Source organism: Anolis sagrei, chromosome 1, assembly GCF_037176765.1.
Source record: "Anolis sagrei isolate rAnoSag1 chromosome 1, rAnoSag1.mat, whole genome shotgun sequence".
NCBI lineage: Eukaryota > Metazoa > Chordata > Lepidosauria > Squamata > Dactyloidae > Anolis > Anolis sagrei.
Window position 1 is genome coordinate 285,603,971 of NC_090021.1, and position 24,555 is coordinate 285,628,525.

General features: G+C 39.7%; 1 protein-coding gene across 15 annotated transcripts in view; it reads right to left on the bottom strand.

Annotated features, from left to right (window-relative positions):
- Positions 1–751: 751 nt before the first annotated feature.
- Positions 752–24,555, bottom strand: part of DPF3 (double PHD fingers 3) — a 242,016-nt gene continuing 218,212 nt past the window's right edge. For 2 of the 15 annotated variants that reach the window (XR_010908977.1, XR_009630580.2), the window contains exons 12-15: positions 16,620–16,713; positions 11,482–12,981; positions 10,818–10,970; positions 10,213–10,263 (exon numbers count right to left, since the gene is read on the bottom strand). Coding sequence is in view for 2 of the 15 variants with exons in the window: in XM_060761458.2 (XP_060617441.2) it covers positions 3,821–3,891; positions 5,536–5,617; positions 10,151–10,263 (266 nt within the window). In the remaining 13 variants the exon portion in view is untranslated. Of the gene's footprint in view, positions 3,892–5,535; positions 5,618–10,150; positions 10,264–10,817; positions 10,971–11,001; positions 12,982–16,619; positions 16,714–24,555 lie in introns of those variants that run through there. The other 13 variants (XM_060761458.2, XM_060761448.2, XR_009630592.2 and 10 more) reach the window with 11 other exon arrangements.

Below are 24,555 nucleotides of genomic sequence, written 5' to 3' on the forward strand. Positions count from 1 at the left end.
GGAAAACTTATTTCAGACTTATTTCAACTTTCAGAGTCAGTAGAAAATAAAAGAACTGGCTGGAGAAAGAATGAGAGAATATTATAGTCAAGACCTCTTTGTCGGCACAGCTAAGGGTATTATGAGGTAAACACGGTAGTTTTACCCAGCATTGCCAATGGGAGCAAAAGCTGGGAAATACATTACGCTATTATCTTTACTGACTGGAATCCCATTGTTAAAATTTAGTACTCAAGCTTAGATGTATGAGAGAGAGATGGCATGCTTCAGCTCTATAGCAGAAGTCTCATCTCAGTTCCATGCCCTCTGGACAAAATTTGTCACATAGTCATTGTGCATGGCACTGCATCAAGTACAGTGGGCCCTTGGTGTCTGCTGGGGTTTGGTTCCAGGACTTCTTGTGGATAACAGAATCCATGGATGCTCAAGTCCCATTATAGACAACAACAGAGTAAAATGGTCCTTTATATAAAATGGTAAAATCAAGGTTTACTTTTGGGAATTTAAAATATATTTTCAATCCATGAATGGTTGAATCCATAGATAAGGAGGCCCTTCTGTAATAAAATTTATCAGAACATATGCCCTAAGCCCGCTCACTGCTACAATGCCAAGGGTAAAACTATGGTGAGTGTTGTCACTTAGGGTAGAGTCTATCTAAAGTTATGCACTTTCTGAAAAAAATTCTCCACACTCCACTTTTGAAATAACTGCTATTGAGCTTAGCAAGAATGCACATAAATGCACAATGTCAGGTCATAAACAGACACATTTATTTGCAGTCATTCAGTCAACCAACCACATACAGCAGTCTTTAAGTCTTGTTGCTTTCATTGGAGAGAATTAAGGCTATTCACAACTGAAATCAATGTGATGTAGACATTTGTAACCTTGGTTGGGTTGCCCCCTCATTTATAGTGGATTTTTGCGCTACAATATTAGAGATTCTAAAAACTGTCATATATTTCATACCACAGACTGTGGTCTTTGCTAACACTTCCCCTCCTTTTTTTTAAAAAAAGCTTCAGTTTGAAGAATTCTTTGAAACTCAAAAACATATGTATTACTTTGTGACTTTTGGACATTAGTGTTCTTGTTTGATATCACACACATCCATGAAGATATATATATATATATATATATATATATATATATATATATATAAAATCACTTTAAATACTAGCCAAATCTCTGCAATTTGGCTTTTTTCATATTTCATGTCTCAGATCTATCTTCAGCTTAAAGCAGTGGTTCCCAATTTTTTTTGACCTGGGATCATTTTGACCAGGGACCACTCTCCAACAATAGTACCAAAAGGATTATGAATCAGTTTTTGGTCAACTTCAGATTTGGTTTGGTTATTTGGGGGTGCCGATTCAGAAAATTGCATTGGATAGACCATACCACCTCTAATTTCTGACACAGAATATCCAGTAGTCTCCATCTGCTTACCCATAGAAAGCCATATGTAATCACATAGAGCTGATGTGGTCTATCCAATGCAATTTTCTGAATCAGCACCCCAAATAATCCCAGGAACAGGTCTAAAAATGAAGACACCAAGGTGCCCCCGTTTCGAGGCACCAAATGGAATGGCTCCTCTCGGGGGAAGGAGGAGGAGGAGAAGCAGAAGTCAGAAGGTTTGTTGACGTATCTTTTGTGGGGAGTCAGCCTTTCCCCTCTTGATACCCCATTGCCTCAGCATTATAAGAGGGTTTTGTGAGACTAGTCACTCTCATTGCAATGGTGTAGTAACAGTGAGGCCATGGACCATATTTTAGTTTTTGGAAACCACTGGTGGTCCATGGACCACAGATTGGGAACCACTGGCTTATAGTCTTCATCTCATTTGAATTTTGGAACATTATTATTGAATTTGGTTTGATCATTAGGTTGTATTTTCTATTTTCTCCCTTTTAATAGAATGTGTATTTTAAAGCATGGAGTCTTTCTTACTCATGAGGATAATTTTTCCACATGACAAAATGAATTGGCGGTGGGTGGAGGCTGGGAAACACATTATTCTGTTGTTTAAGTTCAATATACATATTTCAAAAAACAAAACCCCTTTTAATTATAAATGCTGGGCTTAAGCAAGAACTACTAATAACTTTGAAAAGTTTCCCCTAGCACATTACAACAAATTATGTATGGAATGTAAACAGTGTATTTACATACAAGAGATTCTTTTCTCTAAAATGAAATAAAATTGTGAAACAGTTGAACACAATGATAGGATCTTAAGGACATTCAAACAGCCAAAGATCAATGTTAAAATCAGCCTTGTGTTCTATATCTGAGAGCACTGGATTTTAAACAAAATATACAAGAAAGGCCGCCAATAATCCTCTACTTTTTCTTTCCAGCTTCTGGCTAGAGAAGACTTGGGAAATTCTGACAAACGTAATAACCTCTGGAGAAGCACAGTAAATGAGTGTAGGCAAGACAGAGATCAATCACCCAACAGCGAGGTGTAAGGCATCTTCCTATACTTGAAGCACACGTACATTGATTAGGGTGGATGTCCTGTCTCCTAATAGAACCTGTTCCTCCACTCGGACTACTACACCATGTTGGATCTCATTTCAATCTTCACACCAAACAAGAAGAAAGATAATAATTAGGACTAACCTGTTTCGTTAAGTTCTGGACTGCCTCAGTCCTCTACAAAAAGAAATAAGGAGAGCAGAGCCTTCCCCATACTTTCTGCTTTTGCCTTCATAGATTTCTCCCCATCCACACCAGTTTCGGTTTTCATATCAGAGCTCAACTTAGAATCAACATAGTCTGTAGGGTGTAGGGAAGCACCACATAGACAGTAAAGATATGTTTATCACCTACTACTGATATGCAGCCTGCACCATTATGTCCTGATAGGACTCACTGATACAACATTAGGCTAGCTTTAAACATCTTGTCATGTCAGTTTGGCACTTGGGCCCAAATGACACATTACTGAAAAATGCATGGATCCTAATTGTCCACTTGCTTCACTTCCCAAACTTCTTGGGTTTCATCAGACTTGAATTCAGAGGGTTAGCATCCCTAACTGGACAATGGCACAGGAATAAGAGTGGGCAAGACAATGACACCAGCCTAAATCCAGTTGTTAGTCCCAAATAAATTAGTCCCACAGAGTTATCTCAGTGTTGATTTATCAAGTTGGGATGAAAGAAATAGATTTCTGTTATCATGAATTTTTTTTAACTCACACGTCACCAGGGAAATGGAGAAGACTCAGATTGATGGCACTTATGTATCTCTCTACAATTTGTCACTTGGGTTTAATAGGTAATGATTTGGAAAGAACTGAGACATTGGATCCATCAAAGTCCTACGCATCTAAATATTGGTTTATTAAAACCTGTGGTGAAGAGTCCTTCTCAGTATCTTTGCATCAAGAATGATTTTGAAGATAACATTGTTTCTTCTCTGGGAGCAGGAATATAGGTCAAACAAAAAGCACAATGTCACACAATTCAAATTTCTAAAATATCAAACAGTTACAATAGTTCCCCTCTGCTATTACCATAACACGCGTGAATCTATTACAGTATATTTCCAATCATGCACTGCACTGGAAAGAATCCATCAGGGACATTTACCAAAAAGTGTGATCCTTCTAGTAGAACCCAGGAGGTACAATATTCTACACTCGGACAGCAAACAGGACAGATACTTCATTGAATGCCCATTGTCTTTTGTGTGTATTTGTGTAAGTGTATTTGTGGCTACACATATCCATAGGTGGTGGATGACATTTGTGCACTAGTGTCACAAGTCCAGGAACACGCTTGATCCTGGCCCAGGTGAGATTCTTTTAGGGCTGGTAGCAGAAGGCAGATGCTCTCTCTTGAAGAAGTTCTCGGCACAAATGACAGCTCCAGCTTCCTGTAAAGCAAGAAAAACAAACCTTCAGATCTGCCATTTTTGCTACTGGTTGATTTAGAGTAAAACATTCAATTTTGCCATCTTTATGTATGTACATGTCTATTTATCTATTCATTTAAATAATCCCACCCTTTACCTGAGGGTGTCATCTTGGTGTACATTAAAGCCAATTTAAGGCAAGAGGAAACATATCTTTAATCATTTATCACTTACAGCAAGACAAATTAAATCCAGTCAAAATAATTTAAAAGAAGGCAAACTATAGCACACCTATAGCAAAGAAACAACAAGGGTGATCAAGGAGGAAGTGGGTAAAAGAAAGGGATGAGATGGACTTGTTCACCTCTGGCTTAAAGCACTGTAGACATTTGGCACCGAATCAAATACCTCTGTGAGAATGAGGCTTTTAGAATAGGGGGGAAATTGCCCACCCCACATCTAGGGGACATCTAAACATGTCAACAATTGTGGGAGTGGTATTTAAACAGAGAGCCATTTTAACATTGCATCTCTCCTACAAGGAAAAGACATTGGCCAACATAAAATTTCATCTTTGCTATGATCACAAATACGTAGTTTTCTCTCTGTGTAAATACATGTAGTCTGGCTGTATTTGACCCCAAACGCACCAGATCCCAGCTGATCTTGGGAGTTAAGCAGGGGCTGTGCTTTTTAATACTTCAGTGGGAAACCACAAATGAATTTCAGGTGCTATATGCTATATTTTGGGGTTTAAACCACTGAGCAGCAGAACTTGCTGACCAAAAGGTCAGTGGTTCAAATCCATACACCGGGATGAGCTCCCATCATTAGACCCAGCTTCTGCCAACCTAGCAGTTCGAAAACATGCAAATGTGAGTAGATCAATAAGTACCACTCCAGCAAGGTGACAGTGCTCCGCATGAGCTTGGAGGTGTCTACAGACAATGCCGACTCTTCGGCTTAGAAACTGAGATGAGCACCATCCCCCAGAGTCGGACTCAACTAGATTTAATGTCAAGGGGAAACCATTACCTTTACCTATGCTATATTCAGAGGAATATAGCATAGGTAAAGGTAATGGCAAAACCACTTCCGAGTATGAATTGTTCAGAGATTTGGCAAGCAACCCTTCTCTATGAGCAGAGACTCGGGGCTTTTGGGAGACTTTTAATGATTTAGTCAATTAACTCCCCACTCCTACTTCATCACACAATTTGATGAATTACAACCGTGACTTCTTCTGAATTCTCTTAGCATCTGCTGAACTTGATTTTTTCATGTCAGTCCAAAAAACTCCAAATGATGATTTTTGCTTAAGTGAAACATTTCTGTTAAAATAGCAGAAATTCCAAATATCTTTTTTGTAGATACAAACTTTTCCTGATGCTATGTCAAAGGCTGAGGGCTAGGCCACACATACAAGTGAACACATTCAGACCCCTAGGGCCACCCCTACCATGAGGATGAGTAAGGCTACTGCTTCACTAATCATATAACAGCCTATGGAAGGAAAAATGTTGTCCCGGATTCCCTCTTTTGCACAAGAAAATGGCTCCTGTAATGTTACTGATCATTACATAAAGGCCCAGACTTTGCAATTTCCCACTGCTCTCCTTGAAACACACTCATAATTTCTTACACAGCTATTCTAAACAATGTTACCTTCAGGAGGTTCAGAGACGGGTGGATTTAAGCAATACATGTGATAGCCACGGTCACAGTCATCACAGAAAAGCAGCTGGTCCTGATCCAGGATTGTTATGGGAAAAGAAAGACAAATAGGTATTACTCATTGGAGCTGAAGGCACTCCATAAGCATATGCATTTCAGTGCCATAAATGAGAAGCTGTGATGGCAAGATAATAAATAGATACAGTAGGACCGCTATATGTACAAGTCTGGTTTCACATACTCACATTCAAGAATATATGTGTCCCATCCCCCCACCACCACCCCTAGCATTCTAGGGGTCCTCGAGGTAATTCTATGGTATACTTCTACTGAAAGTTAATCATACAGTCCTGTAGGAAAACCTAGCAAATTCCTTGAAAGTTCAGGAAAGTATCCCCTGCAGATAGAGGGATACTGTATCTGAACACTGGTGAGAAATATACCACCATTGTTCCTGTTTTCTGAAATGATAGCTGTTACATTTTCACTTTGGCATTGCCTTGTTTCCTGAGCATAAGAATCATACATGATGCAACTTGTATTTTAAATTGAAAAATATCCTATGGAGTTCAAAGCATGACCTAGCAAAAGGACACACACACCCATCAAGATAGAACCTCTGAATCAAAATTGCTACATTTCTGTCCTAAACTAGAGCATCTTCTATACATACATTTTAAAACAGAAGCAATACCATGATTGTCATTGTAAAATGGATCTCCTTCGCTATCAAAAAGAGAATCCAAAAAGCAAGATGGGGCAATGCTGACAGGGGATAGGGAAAAGGCAGAACTACTTAATGCCTTCTTTGCCTCGGTCTTCTCACAAAAAGAGAGTCTTCAACCTCAGCAAGATGGAGAGGATGAGGGATTGGAGGACATCCAACCCCAAATTGGGAAAGAAGTCGTCCAGGAATACCTGGCCGCTCTTAATGAGTTCAAGTCCCCAGGGCCAGATCAACTACACCCAAGAGTATTGAAGGAACTAGCGGAAGTCATTTCGGAACCATTGGCAACCATCTTTGAGAGTTCTTGGAGAACGGGAGAAGTTCCAGCAGATTGGAGGAGGGCCAATGTGGTCCCAATCTTCAAGAAGGGAAAAAAGGATGACCCAAACAACTACCGTCCGGTCAGCCTCACGTCAATACCGGGCAAGATTTTGGAAAAGATTGTTAAGGAAGCGGTCTGCAAACACTTAGAAACAAATGCAGTCATCGCTAATAGTCAACATGGATTTATCAAAAACAAGTCATGCCAGACTAATCTGATCTCTTTCTTCGATAGAGTTACAAACTGGGTAGATGCGGGGAATGCCGTGGATGTAGCGTACCTGGATTTCAGTAAGGCCTTCGACAAGGTCCCCCATGACCTTCTGGCAAGGAAACTAGTCCAATGTGGGCTAGGCAAAACTACGGTGAGGTGGATCTGTAATTGGTTAAGTGGACGAACACAGAGAGTGCTCACTAATGCTTCCTCCTCATCTTGGAAAGAAGTGACAAGTGGAGTGCCGCAGGGTTCCGTCCTGGGCCCGGTCCTGTTCAACATCTTTATTAACGACTTAGATGAAGGGCTAGAAGGCATGATCATCAAGTTTGCAGACGACACCAAATTGGGAGGGATAGCCAATAGTCCAGAGGACAGGAGCAGAATTCAAAACGATCTTGACAGATTAGAGAGATGAATGGCCAAAACTAACAAAATGAAGTTCAACAATGACAAATGCAAGATACTCCACTTTGGCAGAAAAAATGAAATGCAAAGATACAGAATGGGGGACGCCTGGCTCGAGAGCAGTACGTGTGAAAAAGATCTTGGAGTCCTCGTGGACAACAAGTTAAACATGAGCCAACAATGTGATGTGGCGGCAAAAAAAGCCAATGGGATTTTGGCCTGCATCAATAGGAGCATAGTGTCTAGATCTAAGGAAGTAATGCTACCCCTCTATTCTGCTTTAGTTAGACCACATCTGGAATATTGTGTCCAATTCTGGGCACCACAATTGAAGAGAGATATTGACAAGCTGGAATGTGTCCAGAGGAGGGCGACTAAAATGATCAAGGGTCTGGAGAACAAGCCCTATGAGGAGCGGCTTGGGGAACTGGGCATGTTTAGCCTGAAGAAGAGAAGGTTGAGAGGAGATATGATAGCCATGTATAAATATGTGAGAGGAAGCCACAGGGAGGAGGGAGCAAGCTTGTTTTCTGCTTCCTTGGAGACTAGGACGCAATGGAACAATGGCTTCAAACTACAAGAGAGGAGATTCCATCTGAACATGAGGAAGAACTTCCTGACTGTGAGAGCCGTTCAGCAGTGGAACTCTCTGCCCCGGAGTGTGGTGGAGGCTCCTTCTTTGGAAGCTTTTAAGCAGAGGCTGGATGGCCATCTGTCAGGGGTGATTTGAATGCAATATTCCTGCTTCTTGGCAGGGGGTTGGACTGGATGGCCCATGAGGTCTCTTCCAACTCTTTGATTCTATGATTCTATGATTCTATATCCAATAGCCTTTTCCATCAATGGTATCAAGAGAAAGTGGAGTGAGAGGATGCTAAGCCCCATCCCACCCAGAATTGTGGTTGCAGTTATGGAGTCCAAGGGGTCAGTGGACCCTGCCACCATTGCCCAGAAAAGGGTTATGATTTAGTTATTATATACTTCATATAGCCAAGCCTCACAGTACATCCCTGCTTTTGATTCCAGGAGATATGTACATGAGATTATTTGCTTTCTTCTAAGCTCATATGCCTCCAACTTGGGGTAGCTAGGATGGCTATAAGGGAAGAAATTGGCTCCCTGCTTTTTACTGTCTCCACACCTTATAGAAGGAAAGGATGGCCATTCACTTGCAAAGTAAAGCTTTCTTTGTATAGCCACCATGACTCCAAAAATTGGAGAAAAGAACACAATATATATATATAAAAAATGGGACTGAGAGATAGAGATAGCCATGGACTAATCAGCGAGGAAGCATGTACCAGTCTCTAATGACTCAGATATTGTCTTAGTACAATAGTTACCAAACATTTGATCTTCCAGATATTTTGGGCTTCAACTGCAGGGAGCTCCAGCCAACATCGCCAAAAGCCAGGAATTCTGAGAGCTGAATCCCCAAACAGCTGAATGATCAGAGCATGGGAACCACTGTCTTAGTAGGATTTGCTGTTTAGTGGGATCCTGGCCTACCACTGGCTGCAAAAGAAGCCTGGCTCCCTATAGGCTGAAAGACTGGTTGTCAACCTGTGGATCCCCAGGTGTTTTGGCCTATAACTCCCAGAAATCCCAGTCAGTTTGCCAGCTGTTAGGATTTCTGGGAGTTGAAGGCCAAACATCTGAAGACCCACAGGCTGAGAACTACTGTGTAGATGTTTGTTTCTGCTGTAAACATCTGCTACACTCATTAATCCTCAATGTAGTCCATGTTGTTTTGTTTGTTAGTTTGTTTCAGCTCGACTATTGCTAAATTAGGATCATGAGAGCAGTTTGAATCACTGCTCAGTCATGAAAACCCATTGGGTGAGCCTGGAAAGTCATGCTCTCTTAGCCTCTGAAGAAATCTTGCGAAGAAAATCCAATGGCATAAAAGTAACTTTTCTGAGTTCTGATTCTTCCCTTGGTTGTTGTAATTTTGTTGTTGTTAATCCTCCTTCACCACCATTTTGCTATGAGTCACATGGGGCATGATGTTGAGCATAGTGCCATTCCAATGTGAAGCCATTGAACTTCCTATAATATAGGGAGCTTATTAAATATTATAATTCCACAATGATCCCAAGTAAGGCTGAAATGCAATGCAGGGTGCATGTAGCACTTAGAGATCCTGCCTGAGATGTAGCTCTGGTGATGGAATTGCACCTTCCCATGCCATCCTCAAAAACCTGCCTTGGAGGCCAGGCAGTCCCTCCCCAACTAAAGGATGCAGGTGAGTGGTAATGCTTCCAGCCCTCTCCCAGCAACAAGACATGATGCACCAATCATCTTGCTGCCAGGCAGAGGACGAACACATCATTGCTCACCACTCTTTTCTCCAATACCTTGGAAATCATTCTCTTCAGGAGCTGCCTGACTTCAAGCATTATATATGGTGCAATGACTGTAAACATGACTTCCAATCATTCTAATGTCATATGTCTGGCTTACATAGTTTAAATACTAAGTAGGATGCCAGTCCTTGCCAGAGGAGCAAAGACACCAGTGGCTTAGCAAATCGAAATAAAGGCTTTATTATAGGAATGCCATTCTAAGACTCGCTTATTACATAGGTTGCTCCACTAATTTACCTTCATTCTACAGATCAACTGAAAGTGGAACGGGCAGGAAGAAAAGAAATGGAAACACAACCCTAAAACTATTGGACTATATCACAGAAGAGTCAGGATAAGAAGACACAAGAGATGGATATTACAGGTCTATTACTTCTGGGGCATTCTTAACTCTTCGGTGCTAAGTGTTATTGCACTTCAAACAGAAAGCATTTTTTTAAAAGAAGGAGGAGAGGAAAGACGGGGCATTACAGACATTTGAAAGAACAATCTCAAATGTGATGACATTTAATTACTGTCTCGTGATTGGCAAGAAGCTGCTTTTGGTGATAGTAACAAAGGTAAACTTACATCATTCTCAGAGGTTCCACAAAGGCTGCAGGATTTGCACTCAATGCACTGCCATTGATAGGTTTTGACAGCTTCTGTCATGTTTGCTGTGAATTGCAAGCAGGTGGGGTGACCTAAAGAAATGGGAAATGCCCATCATTAGGGGTACTTTCTTGGCTATGTTAATCAAAGTCAGAAACTCTAGGAACAAAACACACATGGACATGGACCAATCACAACATGGGCTCCAAACTAATGGATATCAAAGAGGAAAGCAGGCATTAACCCTTTTGCTGCCGGGCACAAGAAGAACCAAAGTCATCCCTTCCCACTTCCCCATTGGCAAAGCAGTTTTATTCAGAGCTCTTAAAAACATTGCACCATTTTCTTCCCTTTCAAGTAAAAAACAGGAAAGTTAGAGGAAAAGCACTCATAATTTCTTCCTTTTCCAAAGAAATCTGTAGTTTTTAGCTCATTGAAATATGTGGCAGCATTAATAATTTGTTCCCAATTAGATTGTCTAGGCATCTGCCAATGTACTGAGGATCAAGTATTATTTTTAAGAGCTCTGCACTTCCAAAGTTGGTTCGCAGAGAAGAAACCAAACTGCACAGCTAACCTTTCAGTATAAAAAACAAAACAAAACAAAAAGACCTCCCAACTACCCACAAAACCAAAAATAACCTACAAAAGGAATAAATGAAGGAAAGCTAGCATAACAGTCACATCTATCAGGGAAGGACAGCTGCTGCCAGGACTCTAGCCCCCTCCCCTACATGCGTGTCGACTCCAGCTTTGCAAAACAGCAGGACTACGGTAGCAGGATCAGCAATGAGGGGTTCTGGAGGGGAAGGAAATACAAACAAACAAACCAAAGGTAGGGTCAGTGTTCCTTCTGTAAAACAAGAACAACAGCTGAGATACTAATAACAATTCCCTCCAAATCACATCCCTCCCCATCTTGGTATCTTTCTCAAAATTGGGACCCATTATCAGCCCTGTCCAAACATTAGCGTGCACCAAATACAGAGATAGGTGGAAGCAGGCCAATGGCACACGTGTTTGCATTGCACACACTTGTCATGTCAGGTATCTGTGTTGGTTTCATCCTCCTCACCATTTGCTATTCTTAGCAGTTGGAAGGAAATGATGCAGTCTGGCTTGAATGAAATTGATTGGTGTCAGAACCATGCTCAATATGAACAGGGTCACAGGAAGCACCAACTACAAGCATTGCGAATTTCCAAAGAATTTATACTCCCTCTGTAACTCTGATTTCCTTTCTTTTAGCCTCTCAAAGGAGATATTGGTTCAGTTCTAAAATCATTTGGGCTTAAACTACTCATGTGTACCTTTATCAAAACACCATTTTTCAAGCAAAAAGAGCTGCAGGAGGCTGCAAACTCAAAGGGACCAAGTGTGGAAAAAAGGAGGTGTTGCTTCACTCTTTCTCAAGTCCTTCTGGTCAATTCTAGGGGAGAACATAAAAAACACCAAAATATTTTCTCCCTGGAAATGGAAACATAGCCACATGGAAATTATGACCTGCGGGGTAGCGAAAATAAATGAAGGGGAAATCCTCCTAACCATTATTCTCCCTCCCAAGGCTGCTTTTTAAAAAGTAAAGAAAGTCAACCATGTCTGCTCCAAGGCTCAAAAGCCCTTCATCACACTAGAGAAAAAATCCACTTAAACACCATTTTCTGCCTCCTGCAGAATGCTGGGGTTTGTTGTTTAGGGAGGAGCCTTTAACAGCCTCACTGAACTACAAACCCCCACATTCTGCAGGAGGCAGAAACCGGATTCTAAGTGGGTTTTTTCTCTAGTGTGATGAAGTGGAAATTAGAGCAACTGGCTCTACTCTGAGCCTTATAGTTCCATTTTGTTTTTCCATTCAGTTATCACTTTCTAAGGCTACCACTGAAGCTACTATGACTATAAAGCTAGTGAATGTCCTCTCCAGACATTTGCTTGCAAATATGACCATCACTGTGTTATTTTGCCATAGCATAGCTTACATCTGTTCCTCTTTAAAGTTATTAAAGAAGGGATCCTACTTTTTAGCTTGCCAGCTTTTATTGTACAGCTACGCTGATATAAATTGTGAATCTGGATAGTTCCACATCAGACTGAGGATCCTTCTGCACTGATCATATAATGCATTTGAAAGCTGACTCAAGGTTTTGGTGGCCACAAAACACAAGCCGGCAATGCACCCATCTAGAGGTAAACCACACATTTTAAAAAGTACCAGGAAAGTTGGAATTCAGTAACAACAACAATGCACTACAATGTATCCCAGATCCAGTGCTGTGTATTCCAGAACCAGAGGAAAAACGCTTTGGAGTATATTATAGACACCCACCCCTGCTTAAGCACAGAATAAAATCCAGAAGGGAGGCTGCAAAAAGTGTCCCAAGGGCAAGCTGGGCAACAAGGGACTAATCAAACCCCTGGGAAGGTAACTGATTGCCTCCCCTGCTAACTGTCACAGGCATGGTAATCTAATTACCTGTGCAGCAAAACCCAATTCTTTCTAAAAAGTTTCCAAGCTGGATTATAGTGTCAGTGGTGTAGAAATGCCCTGAGTGTATTTTACATGTTGCAACTAGCAGCCCTATTGGTTCTTGTAATGACATAGCTGATAGGAATGTACTATATAGAGGTAACCGACTGAAGGAAAAACAAGCATTTATGGAGAGGTCTATCATCACCTTTCACAATACATTCTTCTAAGACCAGTTCCTGGATTTGGTGGGGAGTGGGGTGTGAATTCGGCTCATACCATGAGATGGAAAAGATCTTTCGCCACTCACAGTCTTCATTTAAATTTCATCATTTCAAGCCCATTGCTATTACCAGATAGAGAGGAAAACATGTAAGCTATGTATAGTTGGGTTGTTGTAGGTTTTTGTACAATGTATAGTTGCATTTCCACAGCTAAGAGCAGATCTGAAGGCAGTGATATGGGCCAGGGCAATGTATTTCAAGGGAAGGGCTAAACATCACTTGCTGTGATTCCAAATCTGTATTGGGAGACCGATATTACTGTTTTGGGGAGTTCAGCCTTACTTCTCATCTAAACTGCACCCTCTTTTCCATATCTTCCTTTTTCCTTCCTATGTACCTTCTCATTGACAGGTATCCAATGCAAAAGAAAACCAAGATTATGTACGTCTCTTTGTCCCTCTCAGTCATCTTTCAGCTAAGACCAAAGCAGCTCCTCTAAAGGAAGTATCCAGCAAGTGCAAATCACTTCTCTTAGCCAACTTTTTGAAATATGTGTGTTGTATATATTTTTGTGTGTACTTGTCTTTAGGTTACCTGTTGACTTACGGTGATACCATGAATTTTATAGTTTATAGGAGTATAGTTTATAGATTTGTATGGTCTCCCTTTGAAATATAGCTTATGGCATGTGGTATTACTTGGAGGGTTCTCCCTCCAAGTACTCACCAGAACTGACCCTGCTTTGCTTCCAAGACCAGAAGGGATTTCAGAGTTCCAAAGAACTCTGAAATCTGACATCCTACCATATGCAACAGTGAAGTAATTCAGGATTCATTTTCATCCGTCTACTGTCTTATATGGACTTCAGCATTTCAGCCAGAGCCTTCTGTGAAATTATTTCATTATAGGTCCCTTTCCCAAGTGTATTGTTTGGCCATCTCTGGAAAGAAATTGAATCCTGCAAAAGAGCTGGTTGCCTAATATATACATACAATTTAAAAGAGTAGCTATCATTAATTGTGGAACCTTAATGACCAGAAATTACATTAAGGCCAGGAGCAATTGGTATATGCAGACATCCAATGACCGGTAACGACCTTAACACAGCTCATTTAGGCTTCTTAATTAGTGAATTCTTTGCCGCAATATTAATTATGGCCATGAACTTTTAGCCACAGCCACCAGACATCGAAGACTAAATGAATATGTTTCTCCAAATAAGACTTAGATGGCTTCAGAAAAGATTATAATAGCAATTTACTGTCAAAAACCAAGTCTATTTTCTTTTTCTTTTGCTAAATGTTATTTCCTGTAGCAAGGATAACTGAGCTATACCATGGCATTAGGGTATTTTGATGGTTACAATTACTACTATTCAGGAGAAAGCAACCTCTCCCTTTGCCTGACCCTATAGCTCTTGGCATTTGAGCCAACCCATTGCTTAGACTGGAAGGTCCTCCTTCCCTTTCCACCCACAAATACCAACCTTCTGATAGCTAAAAATAGTGTCTTTAACTCCATGATGGGTTCACCACACAGTCAGTCTAAGTAGGAACTTTGGAATATATTCCCACCAGCCCTCATTCAGTCCATTAGTGACTAACCTGAAATTGTGGCTCATTATGTAGTTTAATTGATCACTGACCAATGGGAATTTTTTCCACCTATGCAGATCATCATGGACCATCTCAGATTTTGAGTTTGCATTATGCTTTTCTTTTTCTGCTTTCATCATATACTGGTTAGAAATACAGCATTACATTATCAAGTATGATACTTCAGTATTAGTGAAGGCATACACTTAGGCTTCATCTACACTGCCATAAAATCCAGTTTGAACTGCATTATAGTGGTCAGTATAGACCCATATAATGCATATTGGACCACATTGAACTAGATTATCTGAGTCTATAATGCCATATAATCCAGTTCAATGCAGTTAATCTGAATCTGGAAACTGGATTATATGGCAGTGTAGGTGGGGACTTAGCGAGACTGAGGATAGGGACCTCATCACATTAGGAGATATTCTGTTTCTGATACAGTTTGAACAAATTCCATAACATGACGATCAACCCATCCTGCCAGTAATCTGTCAAAATTCATCTGCAAAATGTTTACAAACTGGATTGTAATTGTTGTCTTTGAAATACTACAGAGTTTACCGTCACTGAAGAACTGAATCAGGATGCCTCCCTTTAGTAACAATATGACTTGAAATTTGAAGGCACGTCTGGGGGCAAAGTCTTGTGCTTCCAGACTGTTCATGATGGAAGTGACCTCCATTTCTGTTTGGGACATCGAAGGAGAACTATCTCCAGGATTAAGGAAATCAGGAATTGAATGAATCAATAATCTATAATTCACAAATCTGATAAGATTCCTCAGAACTAATGCCAAAAGGTAGCGATCACACAAATGTATTTACTGTGCAGAAACATGATAATGTTTTCAAATCTCACAAGAGCAGTAGTTAGAGACTTTGAAGCACTGTTTTAGAAAAACAAAAGATTTCTAAAGGTCATGGAGAGAAATAGGGAATCTTCAAAACAGATTGGTCACAGAGTGACATAGGGAGTGTTCAAAACAGATTGGGAAGAGCCAGCCTTCTATGGTGTAATGAATCAAAGCAGAGTATTTTCTGAAGATAAAACCGTAGTATTTGGGTGTGATGGGATCAGTATACATTCCATCTGAAAACAGTATACAATTTGTAAGGAAAAAAACAACTGGATGCATACAGATATAAATAGATTATATCCCAATGTGATAAGGTTCCTAGTTTGAGCTACCACATCACCAATGGGAAGCAAAGGAAAGCTTACTTCCAACTTCATCTTTCAGCCCCAGATTAAACTAACAATTACTCAAAATACAAATATAAACAGCACTCAGGCCTTTGCACTAGAAAGTACTGGACTGTGATGCAATTACTGTTTCATCACAGGTGTATATGTGCTGCCTTGCTCCCTAACTCTGATGTTGTACTTCTCTTAACACAAACCAATGGTTTGTTTTGTCTGCCTGACTAGGTGCAGTCTATCACAGACTATTTTCTATATGGTACATAAGGATTACATTGTTCTGTTGACATTTTGTGACTGTGAATTTTAGAAAAGCATCATCCACCCTAGGCCTACTTATGTATTTCAAGAGTCAACAACATATTGTTATAGCTTAGCAACCAAAGTTATACAGCTAAACTAATGGCACTTGATTAAAGGATAGCAAAGACCTTACAAAAGAGTATAATTATCTTCACAGGATTCAGTTCTGCTTAAAGTACATCTTTACTTATATCAGAATTAAAACTCTAGGAAATAATACATGAACTGGAATTATGTTACAGCTACAGTTCTGCATACATGTGCAACAACACACTTAATCATTATTCTGTGTATGTATTTTTTGTTTTGGCTACTGAGAGAATTTGCCATCAAAAAATAGCTGTAGCTCGAAAGGTGCTACTTTGAAATTTAGGTAAAGGTGAGTTGGATATGCTTAATTATTAGTACAAACTGTTTATGGAGAAACCTTACATGCGAAGTCACCTTCCATTTGCAGATATATCCTATGATAAGAACTCTACTCATAGGATGTGCTTGCTAGTGGAGGGTAACTTAGGTCCCAATGGTTTACGACAGGATGAATCCATCACAATCTAATCAGTAGATAAAAGCACTACAGTTGTGCTAAATACTACCAACTACATTACGGCAATCAGCACACAGTTGTTGGGCCTGATCCTGCCAAGACTCACCACCAACTTGATCCTCTGAGGACTGTTATGGTATAGCAATTATATCTGTCCATTCTGCTGGCTCCCTATGATGTGGGGAAAGGATATTATATATCTGAAGGGAAGAAGAGAACAAACTTTTCAAAGGTTTGTTAATAGTGTTTGCATTTAAGCATATATACTATTTTAAATAAATGCCTAATAAAATCTATGTCTAAAAAATTCAATAAATCTAATACTAGATTTGAATTTCTCACATAACAAATTACATAGCAATTTATGATCACATAGACTGTTAAGTTCCAAATATCCTTTCAAGATCATACCTTCTTCACTACACCATATTTGCATCTATTGAGTTTGCTGTGACAACTTCGATACTTAAGAAATTACCTTTCTATTCAAACATGTGGAAGTAATGGGGTTGGCTTTTGCAGCAAAAGATAAGCTGTTAAGAGGTGGTTCTTCCTAGATTCTTCTGATTTAAATGTTTTTCTATATTTAAATCTGGGTGCTAAAGGAATTGTTGCCCAGCATATTAATTTCAGAAGGTAAAAATAACATAAATAAGTAAATATATTTTGCTGATTACTAATAGATTGATTATACGTTTCGACTACAAAATAACTAAAGCAGTATACAAGCAGTCCTCAAGTTATGAGTGAGATAGGTTTGTAGGTTTGTTCTTAAGCTGAATTTGTTTGTAAGTCAGAACAGGTACATTTAAAAAGTGTAACTCCAGCTGTGTGTGAGAGAGAGAGTGCAAATCTTTGGCTAGCATAGGGAAGGGTTAACACACCTGTGGTGTTTGTTTTGCTATCTGTGCCCCAGTTCAGATGATTTCATCACTCTTTCTGTCCCTGTGAAAATTGGATTGTGAAAAATTTGACTTGTTGTAAAAACAAGAATTGGTTGGAAAGTTTCAGTAGAGACACTTTTCCCCATGACAATAACTCTTCCAGGAGTGAATTTCCCTTCCTAGAAGATTTCTCTCACTTTTTGTTGTCTCACCCCATTCTTAACTATTAGTCCTTTATAAGTCAGATGTTTGTAACTCAGTGATTTAAAAAATACAGATAACAGTACTTCTGAATCTGATAGGATGGGGAATGAACAGGAATTTATGATCTTGTTTAATTCCCTATGCTACAAATGTTGCCATAACATAACACACATTAGCTAAAAGCAATGGGCAACTACAGTATTACCGAACAAGAAAGAAACACCTTTTAGCTCCCTGAAACAGCAACCATAATTATATGTATTTCAGTACTCAAAAATCCAGTCCTGTTATATACCTGAATTTTCAGGATTTCTCACAGATCTATTCCATAGTACAGGTTGAGTTCTCAATTCTTTCCCCTCTTCCTTATGTACCTTTCCTTCTCTGAAACTCAAGATTTTGTAACTATTGAGCATCCCATGTTGCCTGTATATTTGTTTGCCCATTTGTACTTTTGTGCAACCTCACAATTTCTTAAGCATGATCCCTGCAGATTGTTGTGACCATTACAAAGGCTCCAATTTTGTTAGCACTCAACATCAGCATTTGCTACTGGAGATAGTATTTTGCATTTCTGAGGGAATCTTAAGTATCTCTGGGTAGGCAAGGCTACCAAATGAACCAAATATAGATCAAAATATGGCTTTTTCTGTGGGAAGCTAATTGGTGTGGGGAAAATGGCAAGTGCCAAATCCTTATCTATTTGACATGATTTAAGTAGGCACTGGGGAAAAGGTCAGAAGAGAAAGAGGGTATTTTTTTCCATTGGTTACTCTTACAAGATCAAATATACAGGAAAGCATCACAAAGAGAAAACACATCAGTGCAAGAGAGGGTACAACAAGACAACAAAAAGGTGCAGGTGAAAAAATCAAGAAAACGTGCATTTCCCCTGTAGATCAGTGAATAGCCCATGATATACAAAAAGACAATCTATTGGCTAATAACCAATCAGGCACCAGATGTGAAACATCCTCAACTTCCAATAGCTGAGCCGCTGCCAAGAAAGACCACTTAATTCTATAAAATAAGGGCATCAGACCATTTTTCTACCCATGTTGGGCTGACACCTAAATCCAAACAGTAATTATAGACTAGCGTATTGACATCTCTTAATAGAATGGTTTGCTCACAGTTTTGTTTGTTACATGAAATAGTAACTGCTCTGCTTCATCTTCAACATAGTCTGGCCATGTTTGACATTACTAGTTGCTAAGCAAACCTTTTGCTCCTTGCCAATGCCACTGCTGGGAAAGCACTCACATCACCTTGCATCGATGCATCAGCTTGTTAATATACTGGGTAAGGCATCCAACACTGTACAATTCCTGGGGCTGAATTAGGTCACTGCAACCTCCAGGAGCACACACACACACACACACACACACACCAGTACATAGCACAATGAGCAAAGCATTATGGGTAATGAATTGTTAATTGCCAAAGGCAGCTAGACTGCTTAAACAATCCCAGCGGGGAAGAAACCTGCCTCCAAGCGCTGCACAGATTTGGAGCACAAGGGGAGCAGCGAGAAGACCAATCTGGGGGGGAAGGGGACCCAGAATTTAAACTCTTATTGGAAATGCTCTTAAAATAAAACACCTCTTGACTCCCCATGGAAAAGGCAAATAGATCCATTTAGGATGGCGAGGTGTCTATCAAGCACTATATCTTTGGGAAAGGGCATTTTATATTTCTGGCTGTCAAACTGGGGAACATACAGATTATATCCCAATAGGAGGAGGAGGAGGGGGGGCTTCTGATAAAATGTGTGAGTGTGTGTGTCTACATAACCGAGTAACTATAGGCACTCCATCTGTAACCCCTTTTCGGTTTCCTGATGCCCTCAACAAACTTAATCACAGGAGAAAACTCACATACGGTTCAGGAATTTCTCACCATGTGCTGCAGTCGTTCCAAACAGGCCGGTTCACAGAGCTTGCAGTCAGCTGGCAAGCTCACTAACCCTTTCAAAATGTGCAGCCAAGCAAAAACGACATGGTCATGGATTCTAAAAATACAGGGCAGCAGACCATCTTTTTAAAAAATAATAATAAAGCTTATCAAGCAACACTTTTTCATAAACACCCACATAACTTTGATCTTTAATAATGCTCTCACTTGTCCCTCCAATATTGTTTCTGTGTTAGTACAAAGAGAGCTGTGACTGTATGACCTGTCAGGTTGCCCAACATGCAGACTTGTCATGTCAGGTATCTGTGTTGGTTTCATCCTCCTCACCATTTGCTATTCTTAGCAGTTGGAAGGAAATGATGCAGTCTGGCTTGAATGAAATTGATTGGTGTCAGAACCATGCTCAATATGAACAGGGTCACAGGAAGCACCAACTACAAGCATTGCGAATTTCCAAAGAATTTATACTCCCTCTGTAACTCTGATTTCCTTTCTTTTAGCCTCTCAAAGGAGATATTGGTTCAGTTCTAAAATCATTTGGGCTTAAACTACTCATGTGTACCTTTATCAAAACACCATTTTTCAAGCAAAAAGAGCTGCAGGAGGCTGCAAACTCAAAGGGACCAAGTGTGGAAAAAAGGAGGTGTTGCTTCACTCTTTCTCAAGTCCTTCTGGTCAATTCTAGGGGAGAACATAAAAAACACCAAAATATTTTCTCCCTGGAAATGGAAACATAGCCACATGGAAATTATGACCTGCGGGGTAGCGAAAATAAATGAAGGGGAAATCCTCCTAACCATTATTCTCCCTCCCAAGGCTGCTTTTTAAAAAGTAAAGAAAGTCAACCATGTCTGCTCCAAGGCTCAAAAGCCCTTCATCACACTAGAGAAAAAATCCACTTAAACACCATTTTCTGCCTCCTGCAGAATGCTGGGGTTTGTTGTTTAGGGAGGAGCCTTTAACAGCCTCACTGAACTACAAACCCCCACATTCTGCAGGAGGCAGAAACCGGATTCTAAGTGGGTTTTTTCTCTAGTGTGATGAAGTGGAAATTAGAGCAACTGGCTCTACTCTGAGCCTTATAGTTCCATTTTGTTTTTCCATTCAGTTATCACTTTCTAAGGCTACCACTGAAGCTACTATGACTATAAAGCTAGTGAATGTCCGGGACAGCTGCTTATGCTAAAATAAAAATCATTTTTACCAAGAATATTAAACTGAATATACAGCTTTCTCAGCTATGTGTGCGTGTGTGTGCATTCAAGTGTCCTGTTGACTTATGGAGACTCCATGAATTTCATAGGGTTTTGTTAGACAAGAAATACTCGGAAGTGCTTTGGCCAATTCCTTCCTATGAAATATAGTACCTGGTACTTGTTGGTGGTCTCTCATCTAAGTATATCCTCTTGTTATTTATGCAATGAAGTTATTTTCAACCACCTGGTAAGTGGCATTTTAAAAATAAACTTTATTGTTGAAAATGTTGCTTCCAATATAAGAAAATAAAAAACCTAATTGGATATTGATCTTTGTCATCATTCAGTTAGAACCAGTTCTTCCCATCATAAATAGATCTTTAGCCAATGATTTTTTCCATTTTCTAGTAGCATAACAGCAATTGCTGATGGATTTTATTGTCATTGTGAAACACAACCTGGCATTTGGAAAACTGAATAAGAACTGGTTACTTCTGATGCTTCTGGTAATAAGTGCAGAAGTTGAATCATTTCTGTGTCAGGCTATCCTTCTATCCTTCTATCCTTGGGAGCTGACATCAGTGGACATAAAGTCTAATACACCTAACATCTGTGTTAGTATGAAAGCTCCTTGTGTTCCTCAAAATGTTAGCTATATAGCAAAGTCAAGTGGTTTACTGATGTTTTTCTTCCTCTTTTATTTTGAGTAACACATATTCATTTAATCTTATTTTAGGAATCCCAGTTCCCAACAGAGTTTAAAATAATGCAAAGTTCTTCTGATGATCCATATTCTCCAGTGTTCCTGACTTTACATTTTTGTGAAGCACCAAACATGATTGGATTACATTAATGCCTTAGCTTTTACACAAGTAAAGGAATTTTATTCAAATAAAGTTATTAATGAAACATTTCAGAAAACCTTCACAAGCTCCACCAAATGTGAGCATAGGATGCAGGTGAAACTTCTGTTGTGCCAGCAGGGAGACGTGGTCATCACAGAGACTTCCTGTTTGCCCACAAAAAGCCCTATGGACACAGGAGTACCACTGGCAGTGTTCCCATCAGTGCAGGAGCCGATAACAAGCACTCTGGGGCCATGTGCGATGCAGCATTCAAACTACCCAGTCCTAAAGCCTGTTGATTCCCTGATATTCTGGTTGTACAATTATCCATTTGTTTGCCTGGCCCCAATATTACAGAATTTTAAAATACTCCCTAAAGACTCAACTATTGTCCATGATTTAGAATTGCTGTATTCAGAGGAAGGCAATGGTAACCCATCCACCCCAGAACAATTTCACAAAGATAACCTCTTATTTATGCCTGATGAAAGCAGGAGTGGTTAGCTTTCTTCCCAGTAGAAAGGAGGAGAGTTTTTCTTTCTTTTAACAGACCTAAATCTTATTGATTAGTCCTGTCTACTCTGCAGATCTACTCCAGATCCATTGAATCAGGAGGCTTACCTTCCAGCAGTTGAGTCAGCAGATCTACTTAAGTTGGGGCTGACCAGTGGGTTCAGGCCCAAGATCCTTTGTTTAAAAAGTGCCCTTTCCACTTGCTACATCAGTCATGGCAAATAGTACCAAAAATATTGTGATATCACTGCTCGTACAGTTTTGAAGAGTATTCCTTGCTGCAGAAGAGGAAAGGAGGAGTGCCAGTTCTGTAATGGCTACTCATCAATCCAACTTTTGAATGTATTGCCTGATTAATCAAAAGCATCCTTTAAATCAGCTTTAAACCAATTAATCTAGGCAATTAATCAAATAGATATTACAGGTTTAGTTAAGCTGAGCCGGTGTATTTTGACTATTTAAACTAGTTATTGATTATACCTTTCTATAGGATATCTGAAATAATTTTCAGCATCTGCAATAAACTTAGGTCTAGACACTGTAATCACAATTGAAAAATTAATAATGTATACATTTGTTGCCTTATTCTCCAGTTACTACATATAGTAGTTCTCCGGGCGCAATTACTTTAAAAAGACTGCCACTGGTTTCAACAATACTGAGGGGAACTGGAAGGATGTGCTTACCAACTATAGTGCTGAATTAACTACAATCTGTTCTGGTAATACCAAAAACAGCTAAAAAGTGAATGATTCCACACAAGCTGTACTTTAAACCATTAAAATCATAGAACCAAGACACTGATGGGGAATGCTAGTGTGAACTGAACAAGCAGCTCTGCAACAAAACACGCAAAAACAACACAAATTCCTGTGATCAAATTCAAAAAAAACTCCAGAGGGGAAATGTAATGTATTTTTGCTTGGCAAAGCTCTATGGAACAAGATGCTCAGAAAGGGCCAGTACCATTGAACAAGTTTCATGTTTTGCACTTCTGAGACAATAAATGGTCACAAAGACGCATTCAGATGATCCATATGGAGATCACCTGTTACCAGCAGTGCTGTGGAACTTGAAGAGGCACGAATAGAAAATGAAAGGGAGAAAAGTGTCAAGGGGAATGTGCGTCAAGCTAATCCTTGTTGGGACCGCCTTTCATCTGGAAACCAATGTCCTCACTGTGAAAGAACATGAGGATCAAGAATAGATCTCTACAGTCACCTGGGGACCCACCGCCAAGACCGTATACTTGGAACACAATCATACTCGACCATGAGGGATAGCCTATGATGATGATGATGATGATGATGATGACTATAGTAGTGCTTACTAAAAAGAAATCTTTGTTTCCGTAGCACTTTTTAGGAGGGACTCATTTGCATGTAATTCATTACTGTAGACCAGTAGTTCTCAACCTGTGGGTCCCCAGGTGCTTTGGCTTACAAGTCCAAGAAATCCCAGCCAGTTTACCAGCTGTTAGGATTTCTGGAGTTGAAGGCCAAAACATCTGAAGATCCACAGGTTGAGAACCACTGCTGTAGACCATTAAACTGAAACCAAATATTTAGAATGTCATTCTTTATAATAGTGTTTAAAGGAGCTTTTTGTCCCAAATTGTGTATTGTTCCAATAAAGAAGGAGGAATAGTTGGGAGTGGGGTTATAGAGTAGATATTGCTCTATTTTGGTGTTAACTAGTTACGGTTCTTTTTTCATTTGGCTTGTAATCAATCTACATGTTTCAAAGATATTTCTTGTGTGATAGATGTGATAGCCTTGTGCACTAAAAATAGAGTCTTATGGCATCTTAAAGGCCAACGTGTTTATGTCACACACTTTATTAACTGGAATCCACTTTATCAAATATATGAAGAAATGCCTTATTATGTATTTATTTATTTTCTCCCACTTTTCTCCCAAAGGTGGGACTCAAAGCAGCTTAAATATGCGTGCGCACACAATTGTTCTCTGGGTGGGGTATGTAAACAGATAAGAAAATGAAATGCAGAAAGTACAGGCAGTGGCAATTATATGATTGACCACAGCTATTTAGAAAATGGTAATTGCTGATAATATTGACATTTTGGCATTCAGTGCTTTCTAACTTTCGCATGGTGTGAATTTTTAACTATGTTGATTCGACAAAATGATAAAAAGCAGACTACCTGATGTCAATATGTTATCAAAAACTGTTTTGTGAATTTGCCATTTTAAGTGCCATGGTTCACTCTCTGCATTTCCTTTCTGATCTATTTAACCGCCTCTCTTCTCGTTTTATAGAACATCTGCCTTTAATAACAGTGCAACATCTAGAATTTTAGCAGGTAAGGCTTTCCCTAGCATTGAGCAAAAGGAGGGGAAACCTGTTTTATATTAAGAGCATAAGAAGCAGGCAATAGCAATCAAATCTTTGTTTGACAGCAACCAAACTTTTGTATAAGACCAAGAAATCATCATCTCCTTTGCTTCTAAAAGTAGAGTTGCTCT